This window comes from Drosophila sulfurigaster, chromosome 3 (genome assembly GCF_023558435.1).
Source record: "Drosophila sulfurigaster albostrigata strain 15112-1811.04 chromosome 3, ASM2355843v2, whole genome shotgun sequence".
NCBI lineage: Eukaryota > Metazoa > Arthropoda > Insecta > Diptera > Drosophilidae > Drosophila > Drosophila sulfurigaster.
Genome location: NC_084883.1, coordinates 23,885,915 through 23,899,730, shown reverse-complemented (window position 1 = coordinate 23,899,730; position 13,816 = coordinate 23,885,915). Strand labels below are relative to the sequence as shown.

Sequence of the window (13,816 nt, the reverse complement as noted above, 5' to 3'; positions counted from 1 at the left end):
ACGTGGGAGCTGTGTGCATAAAAAATGTTGCATACTTTTGGGCGGCCATATTAAATAAGTTGACCTGCAGCTGTATGGGGGAAAAAAGCAATAAAATAACATGAACTGAATAAACTGTGCATATGTAGAGCAGGCACTCACATGAACACGCACGCACTCACACTGACAACACACCATTCAACTGGCAGGAAAACCAATTAAATTGTGGCTCAAGCGAACTGTAAAACACAAAAATCTGCACACAAAAATGCAATGAAGCGTGCATGGAATTCAGTGAGATTCTGTGAATGTATTGCCTAGTTTTAAGCGCGAACTAAAAGCTATTTCGACATTTGGCAAACGAATTGAAAGCCCAGTGCAAGCATGCTCAAAAATACGCGTAACTAATTGCAATGTATGTATGTTTCGCCTTGTTTTACAGCGCTTCAATATGGGCGAGCAGAGCAGCAACAGCAGCGGCGACAGCAGCAGCAGCGGCTCTGCAGATAGTGGTCCCGATTTCGGTGCTCTTCGCGAAGCCTGCGAGAAGTTGCTGTCGAACAGTAGCCAACAGCTGAAAGGTAAGTTGATTGCAACAGGAAATGTGTCAACTGTGTACTGTAACTGCACATACATGCTCGAATAATTTCATTATTAATCGTAATATTGTATTCTCGTATTTGTGTACCGTGATGCGTGATTGCAGGCCCCCACTGTGCCGGTACCTTTGATGGCTGGCTTTGTTGGCCCGACACAGATCCCGGCGAATCGGCCTTGATGCCGTGCCCAGACTTCATACCCGGCTTTGATCCAACACGTAAGTGACGCAATTTGTTGTTTATTGAATTCCACAAAAGCAGCATCCGCTTCAGGCAAAAGGCATTTGGCTTTGGCCTTAGCTTTGGGGTCAGCGCATAAAGATCTGCATTTGACAACACAGACAATCTGAATACCGAATAAGCAAAGCACATAAATAAACCCGGCGACGACGCAGTCAAATGTCAGGCACAATATTTCAGCGGAAACGGAAATGGTATATGACATAAGGTATACGGTATGCGGTAATCAGCCAGCCAGCCAACCATCCACCCAGTCAAGCAGTGGCTAATGAAGGCCGACGTTGACTCAGTTTCAGCACCGCAGGCCAAACAACCGTGCACACACACGCACTCCCACTCCCACATACTCTCACTCACTCACACTCGCTCACTCACTCACTCTGTCATGCATAAACAAACCACAAACCAGGTGGGTAACCTAATTGGCTGCGTCCCCGCATCGCATAAGCTGCTGCTCTTCGAGCATTTAAGTATGAGGGTTATTTTCTTTTTCTCTTTGCCAGTCAAATCAATTGAATTCATGTTTTTCGCAAAGAATTTCATTTTAAGTACACAGAACACACTCACACACACATACACAACTCTTACTTTTGAGCTCATTTGCCTATTGGGTTTGTCCGTGTTTTCTTTTTCTTCCTTCGGCAAATATGAATATGTAAATATGTTTTCAACCTGAGCTGCCTGTGAACTCTACAAGGTGCCATTCAATAACCGATGTCTGCAGATGTCTCAAACGAAATTAATAAAGAGGAATACAAATACCCACAACAACATTACACACGCAGTCCTTACAATTGACTTTTTCACTTAAAGTCTTAAGTTCAAAGTTCACTGGAATCACTGGCAACTTAAATTGAGTTTTGTTTTTTGATATTGCCCAACACAACATCGAAAACAAAAGGTCATAGGAAGCCATTTATCGCTTGTTTTGCTGGCAATAATAAAAAGAAACATTCATTTTAAATCCAATTTAACTTAGAAAGCTCTCATTAAACAACTAATTTATATATACGTGCTTTTAGCCAACAGCTAAAAGCAAACTATCTTGTTTAGCAACGTAGAGTATTTTGTGTGTAAATTATTTATCAACGCCAACAAGCAGTTCGCTTGATAACCCACTAATTATATAGTGTACGCAGCTTAATTATGCATTTAGCCACCATTGTATTTTGACGCTATCAAAAACACAAAAACCGCACCCTTTCAGCAGCTAAACCACAATTTTCCCTTTCGCCTTCGCCCCTTTTGGTTTTCCCATTTTATGGAATTGGTATTCGCAAATAAATAGAATATCATATCCGTTTACCATGGAGGATGCCTCATCATGAATTAACCAAATGTATTGCCATCGTTAGCTCGCGGCTTTTTGCTGTTTATTCTACAACAGCCAGAACAACAGCTACAACAACTAAAACAACGTTCATCCATCAAGTAAAATTTGCAAAAATCCACACGTAATAATTATGAATTATGTAAATTGTGTGCATTTGTTTATGTATGTTCGGCAAATACAGGAAAACAAACAATTGCAACGAAGCAAAATACAGAAAGCAAATAAACAAAAATGTTGTCTATTTGTGAGTGTGAACAGAGAAGATACCCTGTAAAGTAATTAAATAGAAAGCATATTAAATTGAGATTTATTATTACCATAACAACAATTTAAAGAGCACATACTCAGCACAACCTTAAACTTATGTCTTGGAAATAACATATCGAATGTCTTCTTAAATTTAACCAAAATATTGCTTGCTTAAATGTTATTATTTTTTAAATCATTTACATCAGTTTAGCACATCCTCAAACACGACTCAAACAGCGTATAACGAGAACAAAATGCTTGAAATGAAATAATAATAATTAAGTGTAAAATTGTTTGTGGCAATTTCGTGGCATAAATCATGTGCCCTGTCAATTTGCATTAATCGAGCATGCCACGCCTCCACGCCCATGCAAGGGCGCACAGCGAAGCACAGTGAAAGTGGCGTCACGTGAATGTGAATGGCAAAAGTTGAATGACTTTTTTGTGTGTTGTTTGCGCCAAAAATGTAACAAGGCGACTAGCACTAGTTTTTAGACGCCCAAGAAGGGAAGAGGAGAGGAAAGAGGAGGAACAGCAAAGTGAGTTTGGAGTTGGGAAATAGCAAATGTTGCTTTCACTACATTTGGCTTATGACTGTTATGGCTCAACTCGCCGCCTTATGTCTGTGTCGCCTGTGTCGTGTGTGCCTGTGTGTGCCTGTGCTTGTGTCCGTGCTTGCCCATGGCTGAGGCAGCGCCTCGGGGTCGCCAGCTTGTACAAGATTATGTGCTTTGCACTGCGCCGCCATTAACTTTTATGGCACTTCCGTTTGGCGGATGTGGTTGCCAACAGCAGCAACAGGAACAGTAGACGCAACGATGTTTTTTTTGCGGATTTTTGCTTCTATTACTGCCGATGTCGTGCTGTCTACTTATCTGCCACCCAGCAGCGCGTATACGTGATTTTTCGACTCTGCGTGCCAAAAGGCCATAAAATCGCATAGAGAATGGAAGTCAGCAAAGAATTGCATGAAAACAAGTTACCTGCAAAAAATTCCTTACGCTGGCATCTCTTTGTCATCGACATAGTGTCTGGCAACAGTAGTTTCAACAACTTCGATTACAATGGCACACAAAAACTTGATAACTCAACTCGAAGCACTTTGACAATGCCAAAAGCACTGCAAAAGTTTCGATGAGCGCAAAAACTTAAACATCAACTCGGGTCAATTGCCGTCCATTGAGGCCGCACTTCAATTATTAAATATGCACATCCCAGGTTGTTACATAATAGAGTATAGACCACATCAAATCAATTAGCTGCGGTTGAATCGATTACATGGCGTATACGCAATTAGCTTTTTAGTCAGGTGCTAATGCAATTATTTGTCTTGGTTTGGCTAATGGAATATGCAAATATGAAATTATCTAAAAATTAATTACAATGTAATGATACCCTGTTACTGAACTGAGGAGAATGGGTGTATAACAATTAAGGAATTAGCTGTCAGCTTAGCGAAAGAAGAAACTAAACAGAGCGTGTTTTAGCTTAAACAAACAAAGAACTGTGATATGAATTTCAATTAAACTTGATTCTCTCGTTCTCTTTCTCTCTATCTGCTTTGCAGGATCTGCGCACAAAGAGTGTGACGCGGATGGCGAATGGTTCAAGCACCCGCTGACCAACAAAACCTGGTCGAATTACACCACCTGCATTAATATGGACGATTTTGCCGTGAGTGCAGCGCTCCGTTTGATGTAATTGTACTTAATTGCTTACTTTAACGATTTTATTTTCAATTGCCAGTGGAATCACAATGTAACCCTGATCTATGAAGTGGGCTATGGCATCTCCTTGCTGGCTATCCTGCTTTCGCTGGCCATTCTCGGGTACTTCAAGTAAGTTTTTCATCACACTTTAAGCTAAGTGGCTCTGCATCAATTAGTTGCAGCCACGCAGCAACAGCTGATAATCCATCTTATGATGCCATCGTTCTTGTTGTTGTTGTGCGGCACAAATTGGCACAAGCCGCACATGGAAAACCACTCAGAACTAATGAGCTTCATTTGCCATTGCCAGTTATGACCGCTGTGCGCTTGGCGCCAAATTTTATTGTTAAACAAAGATGCCAATGGCCTAATCAACTGCCAACCTGGGTCCTATCCAAGGGTGTTTGTGTGTATATGTGTGTGTGTGCTTGTTTATCTTTGTTGCTTTAAATGCTCATTGCATTTTTACTTACTTACGCTCATTTAATCCAACACACTTGATGTAGGAAATGAGAAAATATTTGCTTTCTTGGCCGCCTCAACTCAACTCAACGCCTTTCCAATGCCACACGTCACCTAAGTATTAGATTGTGTGTCTACTTCAAGCAGGATATCGATTAATTTCCACTTGTCTGCAGCACAATTAGTGCTCTCGGCTTGTTTATTATCAGCTCAGACACACACAGAGAGAACGAGAGACAGACAAAATGTGAAAGCGTTTTAAATTGGTTGCAAAAGGCAAATAAAACGTGACACGGCGTGTTCTGGAATTTCGATTATTTTCGCAACGACTTCACATTGAGAGAGTGATAATTAAATGTCATTTTCAATTGACTATCAACAGTACTTGCAAGCAGTGCAGACAATACATACATTGTAGCAGTAAGGTTACACGATAAAAGCAAACAAATCAATTGAAAATCACTTACAATTAACTATCAATTTTCTTACTTTTAATTCGAACAAGTAAGGAAGCTACAGTCGATTGTACTCGACTGGGAGATCTATTGTGATAAAACGGAAATTTAATTTTTAATTTTTAGATACATAATATGTATTACATATACCTACTGATTATACCGCAAAATTACTAAAAAAATATAATATTTCCTATATTTGATACATTTATATAGAACTATACCGCAAAAAAAACGAAAGTTATATTTGGTATATCCAAAATATACCAAAGAATGCAAAATATACCAAATTGTCAGCCAAAACAACTAAGTATGTGTTTTTGGATTTCTTAATTCACTTCTAAAATTATGGTTGATCGCAATCAAATTTTTAGGAATCATAAAAATTAAACATATTTATGTAAAAACCAAAAATCGAAACTTAGCTTCTTATCCGAAGATTTTAAATTAATTTTTTATTATAGTCTCTGAGATCTAGGTGTCCATATATACAGACAGACAGGCAGACGGACAGACAGACAGACGGACAGACAGACGGACGGACAGACAGACGGACAGACAGACGGACAGACAGACGGACATGGCTATACCGGCTACTGACGCTGATCAAGAATTTATATATGTTCTTTATAGGGTCAGAGATGCTTCCATCTGCCTGTTACATACATACATTTCCTGGATGCTCAAACTTATAATACCCTTCTAGCCTATGTGTATCGGGTATAAAAACAATACCCGCCAGAACTATTTATTATTTAGTTAAACTATTCAGTTTATATTATTTAACATTGCTTTTAACTAGCATTCGAAACATATTGATTTAGTTATCTATTGGAATTTCATTTAAATGAATTCAAATTCATTTATAGCTCAAAACGTTCTACGAACTAACACGACCGAGGCAAAGCTAAACTAATACTTTTGTCAGATAGAGAGGGAGAGAGTAGCTTTCAATATCAGACAATGGCTTTACCCATCTAAATCTAGTTACTGGCAGGCAGTGTGTGTGTGTGTGCATTGAAAGCTGATGACAGTCCTCGCATTGAATGAATGTATTCGATATACATATATACTAGTTGAAAAGAACTTCTACTATGCAATGTGCAAACAGAAAAAGCCGAACTCAATTTGCATGACATGCATTAATTTGCAAAGAGCCAACATGTTTCCATTAATATGCAGCTTGCCCCTTGGTCGGTTGCCAAATTGAACAGCACAGAGAGAATGGCAGAGAATGGATAAAAGAATAACATAGAACATCAGTGAAAGAAGAGTTTGAAGAGAGAGAAAACAGAAAAGAGAAAAGAGGCGTACGTGCGGCCAATGTTGATGGCGTTGACATGCCCCTCATGTATATCCAATTGCCAACTCTTACTCACTAACCCGTATTCCTTTGTGGTGGGCACTCTGGGTGTGTATTGGCAATACGTGTGTCAACAGTTTGTGACAACAACTTTTGTTTGAAAAATCTAAAGCAAATAATAACATTTATACAAAACAAATTCATCACGCATTTGCAGATCGCTGAAATGCGCCCGCATCACACTGCACATGCATCTGTTTAGCTCATTTGCTGCCAACAATTCGCTGTGGCTCATTTGGTATCTGGTGGTGATAGCCAACGCCGAAATGGTCCAAAGCAGTCCGGTAAGTAAGCACACGAGAGTTGTAATTGTTCTCTTCTATATTCATCCATATATCGAAACGCTTGCAGGGCTATTGCGTGGCACTTCACATAATACTGCACTATTTTCTGCTGACCAACTACTCGTGGATGCTGTGCGAGGGCTTCTATCTGCATACTGTGCTGGTGGCTGCTTTTATTTCGGAGAAAAAGCTGGTCAAATGGTTGATTGCCTTCGGCTGGGGTTCGCCGGCCATTGTCATCTGCATCTATGGCCTGGCACGCGGCCTCACTGGCACCCACATTCAAAACCAACAGTAAGTGCAACTGTGTATGTGTCTCTCTCTCTCTCTGCACTATGGGGCATTTTCCATTTTAGCTGGCATTTAATATTACGAGTAAACCATACAAGATTTTTTACTGCAGTTTTCGGTATTATGTTACTATATTCCCAAGGAATCTATCATAGAAAAGTGGGCGTGGCAACACCTCTACCGCCCCCAAGAATCGGAAAAAATTGAATATTACGGACACCTATGGAGTTAGTATTATAAAATTTGTACACCAATATATACTTACCCTTCAGAATTCGACACGCCCCTTAAAATTTTTCCCCGCCCCTTCCGCCCTCAAAATTTAAAAAAAAATGAATATTTTGAGCAATTTTAGAGCAAACGACCCCATTCTTGGAAGACATAATGTAAATCCTATCCCGGATGTGCACTGCAAATTTTGTGCCGATCGGATCAAAAACAAGGAAGTTATTCACAAAACATTGCTTCAGACGGCCCTTCTCTCTATTTCCTACAGAGCTCTGCAGAGCACAAATCGGTGTTGGAAAACGTGAGGTTCTCTGAGAAAAATGCGAATTGCGCCAATTGTGCGCAAAAGTGCAGAAAAAGACAACTATTGGTGGATTAAGAATTGACAACACTACAACATACACTTGAAGGTTTTGCTAACTTTTGCTAACTTCATTTTCAAAATCCTTTCCAAAGTTGAAAATTGTTCTTCAAAATCCAGCTTAAAAGCTTTTAAAAATTACAAAATCTTAGTATAAACACACACAATTTGATTAATTATTTACTTTTAACATATAGTACAAACATGCGAAATTATTATCCATCACTTATTTTTTTTGATAATAGCTTTCAAAATAAATAAATGAATAACAAAGTTCACTCAATAAAAAATATGCAAACTTAGCAAGCGTGCTTTCGGATGCAACAACTGACTTTACAGCTGTTGTGCTCAAAAGAGCTGTTAGATATACATGTTTTTGGTATGAGCCATAACAGTTTGATGTTCTGTTAATGCATTGACATTAACATTTTTCTAATTGGAACACTTTTCAAAAACGCCTAAATGCCAGCTAAAATGGAAAATGCCCCATAGTGCTCTGGTGTGTGTGTGTGAGTGTGTGTGTGGCTGGTTAAATTGATTGTGCACACGCACACATGCATGATGATTCGCAAACTCAAATCAAATCAATTGCGAACGAGCTCGTTTGCAATTCATTAGATGACATTACCCAACTCTGTCTCTCTCTTCGTTGTCTATCTCAGCTGCTGGATGGTTGACAACGACTTCAACTACATATTGATGGTGCCCGTCTGCATTTCGATATTCCTCAATCTGTTGTTCCTGTGCAATATTGTGCGCGTCGTGCTGCTCAAGCTAAATGCCCCAGCCAGCATTCAAGGCAGCTGCGGCCCATCCCGAACCGTCCTTCAGGCATTTCGGTAAGTTTGTCGAATTCTTTTTTCCTTCGTTCGTTCGCTCGTTCGTTTGTTGTTGCCAAGTTAAAAGCAAACTTCAATTCAATAATAATAATTTTTTGGAACGTCACAGCACACTCTTAAGTGCTGGCATCCGCGGGGCGTATGCGTAATAAACTTGTTTGTTTGCTTTCATTCTCTCTTTGCTGTTTTTTTTTTTTTTTTTGTTGCTGTTTTTGTTTTATTCGGTATCGTTTCGTTACACATCGCTTCGTTTCGTTTGAAAGTTTACTTCATTTTACATTTTAAATTACGCATACGCCGCGTTGACTTGCATTTTAATACGCTCGTCGACGAACGAATTATACATAAGTATAAGTATTATTACAATGCCGCTCTCCTTCTTCCGTTCTCTTCCTGCTGCCCTTTGCAGGGCGACGCTGTTGCTAGTGCCGCTGCTTGGCCTCCAGTATATGCTAACACCGTTTCGCCCAGACCCCGGACATTCCTGGGAGACTACATACCAAGTCATCTCGGCGTTTACGGCCTCATTTCAAGTAAGTAATTCTCTTTTTCTCTCTTTTCCATTTTGCTGGCTTTTTTTTTTAAATTCCCTTTTTCATTTTTATACCCTGCACAAAGTTGAACTCTTCTTCGAAGCATTAGTGGAAATTATTTTACATGTAATACACGGGTCAAGCAGTTAAAAGCCTTATTATTGTTTGCACTTCGACTCGTTTATTTAAGACCATATTTCAATTTTAATTCCAAGCGAAGTTCAACAAATTTCAGATAATTATTTTAAAGCGTTTGGGATCTTTCTGTTATGTGATAATTAACTATAAACTTTTTATTTTTCTGTATTTATTTATTTAATATGCCATTATCCAGCGCAGAGCATCCGATAGTCTGTCATGCTGCTGAAGCTGACTTCCTGTTGCTTTTAATATTGTTTTATGACTCTGCACAGGTTGAACACTTTATGATGTTAGTTATGTAAATTCTCTCAGCTGCTTTGGCCACATTTCGTGCTAAACTTAAATCCCAAGCTTGGCATTTTTCAGCTTCCATTTCGCTGCAGCTGAGCGTCGAACGTGTTTTATGGTCAAAACATGCACATTTAATTGGCTAAAAATTTGCCGATTTTAACATCGAATATTTGCCGTAATTTATGCAAATACGCGAAATCCGTTGTCAGTGAGCTTGTTTATTATTTCTCTCTCTCTTTCTCTCAGTTTCCGCAAAAAACCAATGTTCTAAATTATTAAAATGCCAGGCACATGTTCAGAAACTCCCCCGCAGCTTATCTAAATGCGTTGTCGAGAAGAGAGAAGACAATAAAGTTAAAGGGAGACGATGGCAAAATCAATATAACAAATGCGTTATGCAAAAATGTACTTTGGTATTTTGTCAGATATTTTCATCAGCATGCATATTAAATTAGATGAAACAGAGATTCCAGCCAAGAGAGAGACAGAGACAGCTGAAGACAAAACTCCACAAGCGACTCGAGCATAAAATGCATTGTCAGTAAAAATAAAAATATAGATACGAATACGAAATAAGAATAAAAACTAAAACTAAAACTAAGAGTACAAGTAAAAGTGCGGGAAGGGGGGAGAGCGAAAGCCAAAGCCAAAGGCGTGCAAAGACGCGTAAACCCATAAAACCAAATCGAGCAACATCTCGTCTTCATCTGTTCCTTTCGCTGTTGGCTTGTGTTAGTGCAAATAACTATAAAAAGCTGTTGAACAAATGCTTGAGCAAAAAGGCTAAATTCCAATGTCTGCGGTTCCCTCACATATAAATCTAAATTGTCATGTCTTGTGGCCGCTTTGGGGCGTGGCCTAAAGCTGCAGTTGAATTACAGTTACAAGACTTTATCCGAAAGCAACTGAATGTAAATAAAGTCAATTCGACTGCGAGATGTCCTGCTCTGGAAGTGAAATTTCATTTTTAACCAAACATAAAATATATCAATTCATTATTACAAAATACCGCTTTAAGCAATTAGCAAAGAAAGTGTAGCTTTTATCTTTTGTATGAAGTTTTGCCTAAGGTCTCTTTATAATAGACATCAAAACCTTTTTATCTACCTCACTTGTCTGCAGAGTATTTGAAACAAAATGCTCTGTTTATCTGCGACGTTTTTCCTTTATTCGATAGCAGCTCAAAAGAGGGAGAGAAAAAATGGCACACAAAATGAAAAGCAAGTGACAAATGCAAAAGCAAAATACTTTTTCAGAATGGTTTTAAAGCCAGTCGCAACTTTTTATATGTTGTTTTTTTGTTTTTGTTTTTGTTTCGTTGTTGTTTTGTTTTTGTTATTTTCGTTGCTGCTCCACAAATTGCAAAGTTCTTACAAGAGCCACTTTCACTGGCACGGATATAATTTGGATTTATTGTGTCAGCTGCATTGCGAGTCATAAAAGACGGGGCACAACTTTTGAGCGTCATAAAGTATAAACACTCGTATATAGATAATGCAGCATATAAAATGATTTAATCTAGTATTCGCATTAAAACCCAAAAATATATAAACAGTGTGTATGTACTTATTTTGCTGATGCAGTTGAAAGTCATTTGGAAAACCACAAAAAAACAAAAGTCATATGAACTTTAATATTAAACTAAGTTATTAAACTAAAAGTTTGGTATAACAGTTCACTTTATTTTTTAAGTATTCATTTAATTCTCGTTCTTCTCAACATTATTTCTGCCATTGTCTTTCCACATTGCTGGAATTTGTTGTATGTCAACAAATATGAAATCCCACGCATCAAATGGAAGCAATCATCGTCATTGCTTTATAATATCTATGGACAGCAGTGCAATTAGATCCAAAGTTCCTTAGAGAAATAATTTCATTTCATTTGCGAGTGTTTTTCATTCTTCAATTGGAATTTTAATAAAGCTTAAGCAAAAATATTTGGCAAAAGTACTTTTGAAAACTCCATCACGATTCTAGCAGCTGTTTTGTTTTCTGTTTTTTTTTTCCCAAATGTGAAAATTGAATTGAAAAGTTGCACTTGACACAAAAGTTGGTATACAAATGCGTCACAAGTTTTGTGCACTTTGACATCTCTAGAGAGTAAACTCATACATTTGATACGAATTTCGGTTGTATACTTTAACTAATTACTTTTGCAAACAGTTTTGCATTTTTGTCGCTCTTCACTCAAATAATTAACTAGTCATTCTCGTGAAAAGTGTTAAGAACTCAAAGTCATGCAAATCTCGAGCAGATTCTACTTACAGGTATTATAAGGATTTTATTTCTAGGCTACAACTACAAAGCTCACAACTTCCAGCTGCCAGTTGTCAGTTGAGTGATGGCCAACATCATGCTGAATAATAACTAGCTAAATACACTTCAACTTAATGTAAGTTGAGCTCTGTAAACACAGCAGCTGGAATTATTTGAATTAAAGTCAGCAGATAAAAGCAAAACGGCAAAGCACGAACGAGTGGGGGGAGAAAAGCTTTATAAATGCGCAACCACCACAAAAAGGCATGCGAATAAATACAAATAAACAAACCCCCAAGCTACTCTGTGGCTCAAGCACTCTGACCCCTGTAATCTTGACACTTTAAGCTTTAATAAAAATGTGCATTACATTTTATTTTTTTGCAGAGATTTGTAGATAGAAGCTCTCAATTATATTTACGACTAAAGCTAGCCAAGAGCAGCACTAAATTAAACTCTTGTTTAACATTGAAGTATTGTTTATGAAATGAGTTAGTGAAAGTTGAAAATTTAAAACAAGAAACAAGCTACAAAAATAACGTAAAATACTAAAGTAGGCCAAAGTCTATTTGGTATATAAATAAAGCATTATACTTAAAATATACCATTAAGTACTAAAATTTACTACATTGTCCAAAATAATTTCTACCATTTTATATACTGTATTTATATCATAAATACTGTAGTTATTGTTGTTTGTCCCAAACAATTGTTACTCTAGATTCAAAATTAGATTCGATTTTTGAGGGCGGAAATGGGCGTGGCAAATGTTGAAAACAAATTGGATTTGCATGCAAACATAACAAGTACAGTTTAAAATTACTATCTTCTATAGTGTATAAGTGTTCATACGGGCGGACAGACAGAAAGACAGATGAAGCTATATTGACTCGCTTGCTGACGCTGATCAAAAATATATAGTAATAGTTATAATACGTTATGTGGTCGGAGATGTCTGCTTCTGCATGTTACAATCATTTTCTGCAAGCACAAAGTCATAATATACCAATTTTCTTTAATGCTTTAAAAGAAATGTAAATTGTAGCCAACTAGTTACAGCTGTTGACTTAATACAATATATACTCAAGGCTCTTAGAAAAGAGTGGGCTTTCCAAATGCTTGTAAAAGATTGATTGTAAGTTGGTTGGAAAATTCATAAAACGTATTCAATATGTATGAAAAGTATAACAAAAGAATAACAAAGTTTTCTCAGTATTTACGGTAGAACATTTGCGAATCTACTTGTATGTCTTTGGCCAATGATGATGATGATGATGGTGTCTGAGGGTGTCGACGTGTGCACTGGCAATCAAATGAAGCCTTTTACCAATTTCATTTATATGCAGGCAATGTGTGAATATGAAATCCAGGCAACAGATCCTGCACGTACGCAACTATGCATTAAATACGTATACACATAGTTAGATTCAACACACACAGACAGAGAGAAAAGACAAATGACAAAAACAACTCAAGTGGCCAACAACAGACAACAGTGAAACGAACGAAAGATACATTGACAGACACAAAGATACAAATACACACATTTACATTTACAGAACACGTTGTCTACTTAGAAGGGAAAGCAGAGGGGGGACCAACTCGTAATGCCAGCGAAATGAGACAGGCAAAATGAATTGGAAACTGTTGAGCCTGCCGAAATAGCAAATAAACAAAATTGCATTAGGTTTTAGGACCGTTTTCGCCGGCTGGCTGGCAATCTAATAAGGAGGAGACACTTGTGACACACTGCGTTGCGTCTCCAACTGTGATGTCTTCTGGATACTTGTAGTAATAATTTTCCCTTACTGTGTTTGTTCTCGTCTTGCAGGGTTTGTGTGTGGCGACATTGTTCTGCTTCTTCAACGGTGAGGTGATTGCCCAAGTGAAGCGCAAGTGGCGGACACTCTGCTTTAGCAATCGGCCACGAACCAACTCTTATACAGCCACTCAGGTCTCGGTAAGATTTGTAATGAGCTTCACATGCTTTTATTCTTCTCTGTTACTTTTTTTTGCCTATATTACGGGTTACGGCGCGTATGAGTAATGCAAGCTAATGACTGCAATTTACAACAATAATACTGACACACACACACACACACACACCCACACACTCACGCAAAACTACAAACACTCACACACAAGCACACATTAGCATTATAATTGGCTTCTCGACATGGTTCTGGCTTATAATCGCATGT

General features: G+C 38.1%; 1 protein-coding gene across 1 annotated transcript in view; it reads left to right on the top strand.

Annotated features, from left to right (window-relative positions):
* Positions 1–13,816, top strand: part of LOC133846250 (calcitonin gene-related peptide type 1 receptor) — a 39,588-nt gene that overhangs the window by 22,568 nt on the left and 3,204 nt on the right. Inside the window, 9 exon segments of the mRNA XM_062281083.1 lie at positions 422–560; positions 686–796; positions 3,968–4,074; positions 4,147–4,238; positions 6,547–6,673; positions 6,741–6,967; positions 8,216–8,392; positions 8,802–8,925; positions 13,447–13,575. Coding sequence (XP_062137067.1) covers positions 431–560; positions 686–796; positions 3,968–4,074; positions 4,147–4,238; positions 6,547–6,673; positions 6,741–6,967; positions 8,216–8,392; positions 8,802–8,925; positions 13,447–13,575 — 1,224 coding nt within the window. The 5' untranslated portion in view covers positions 422–430.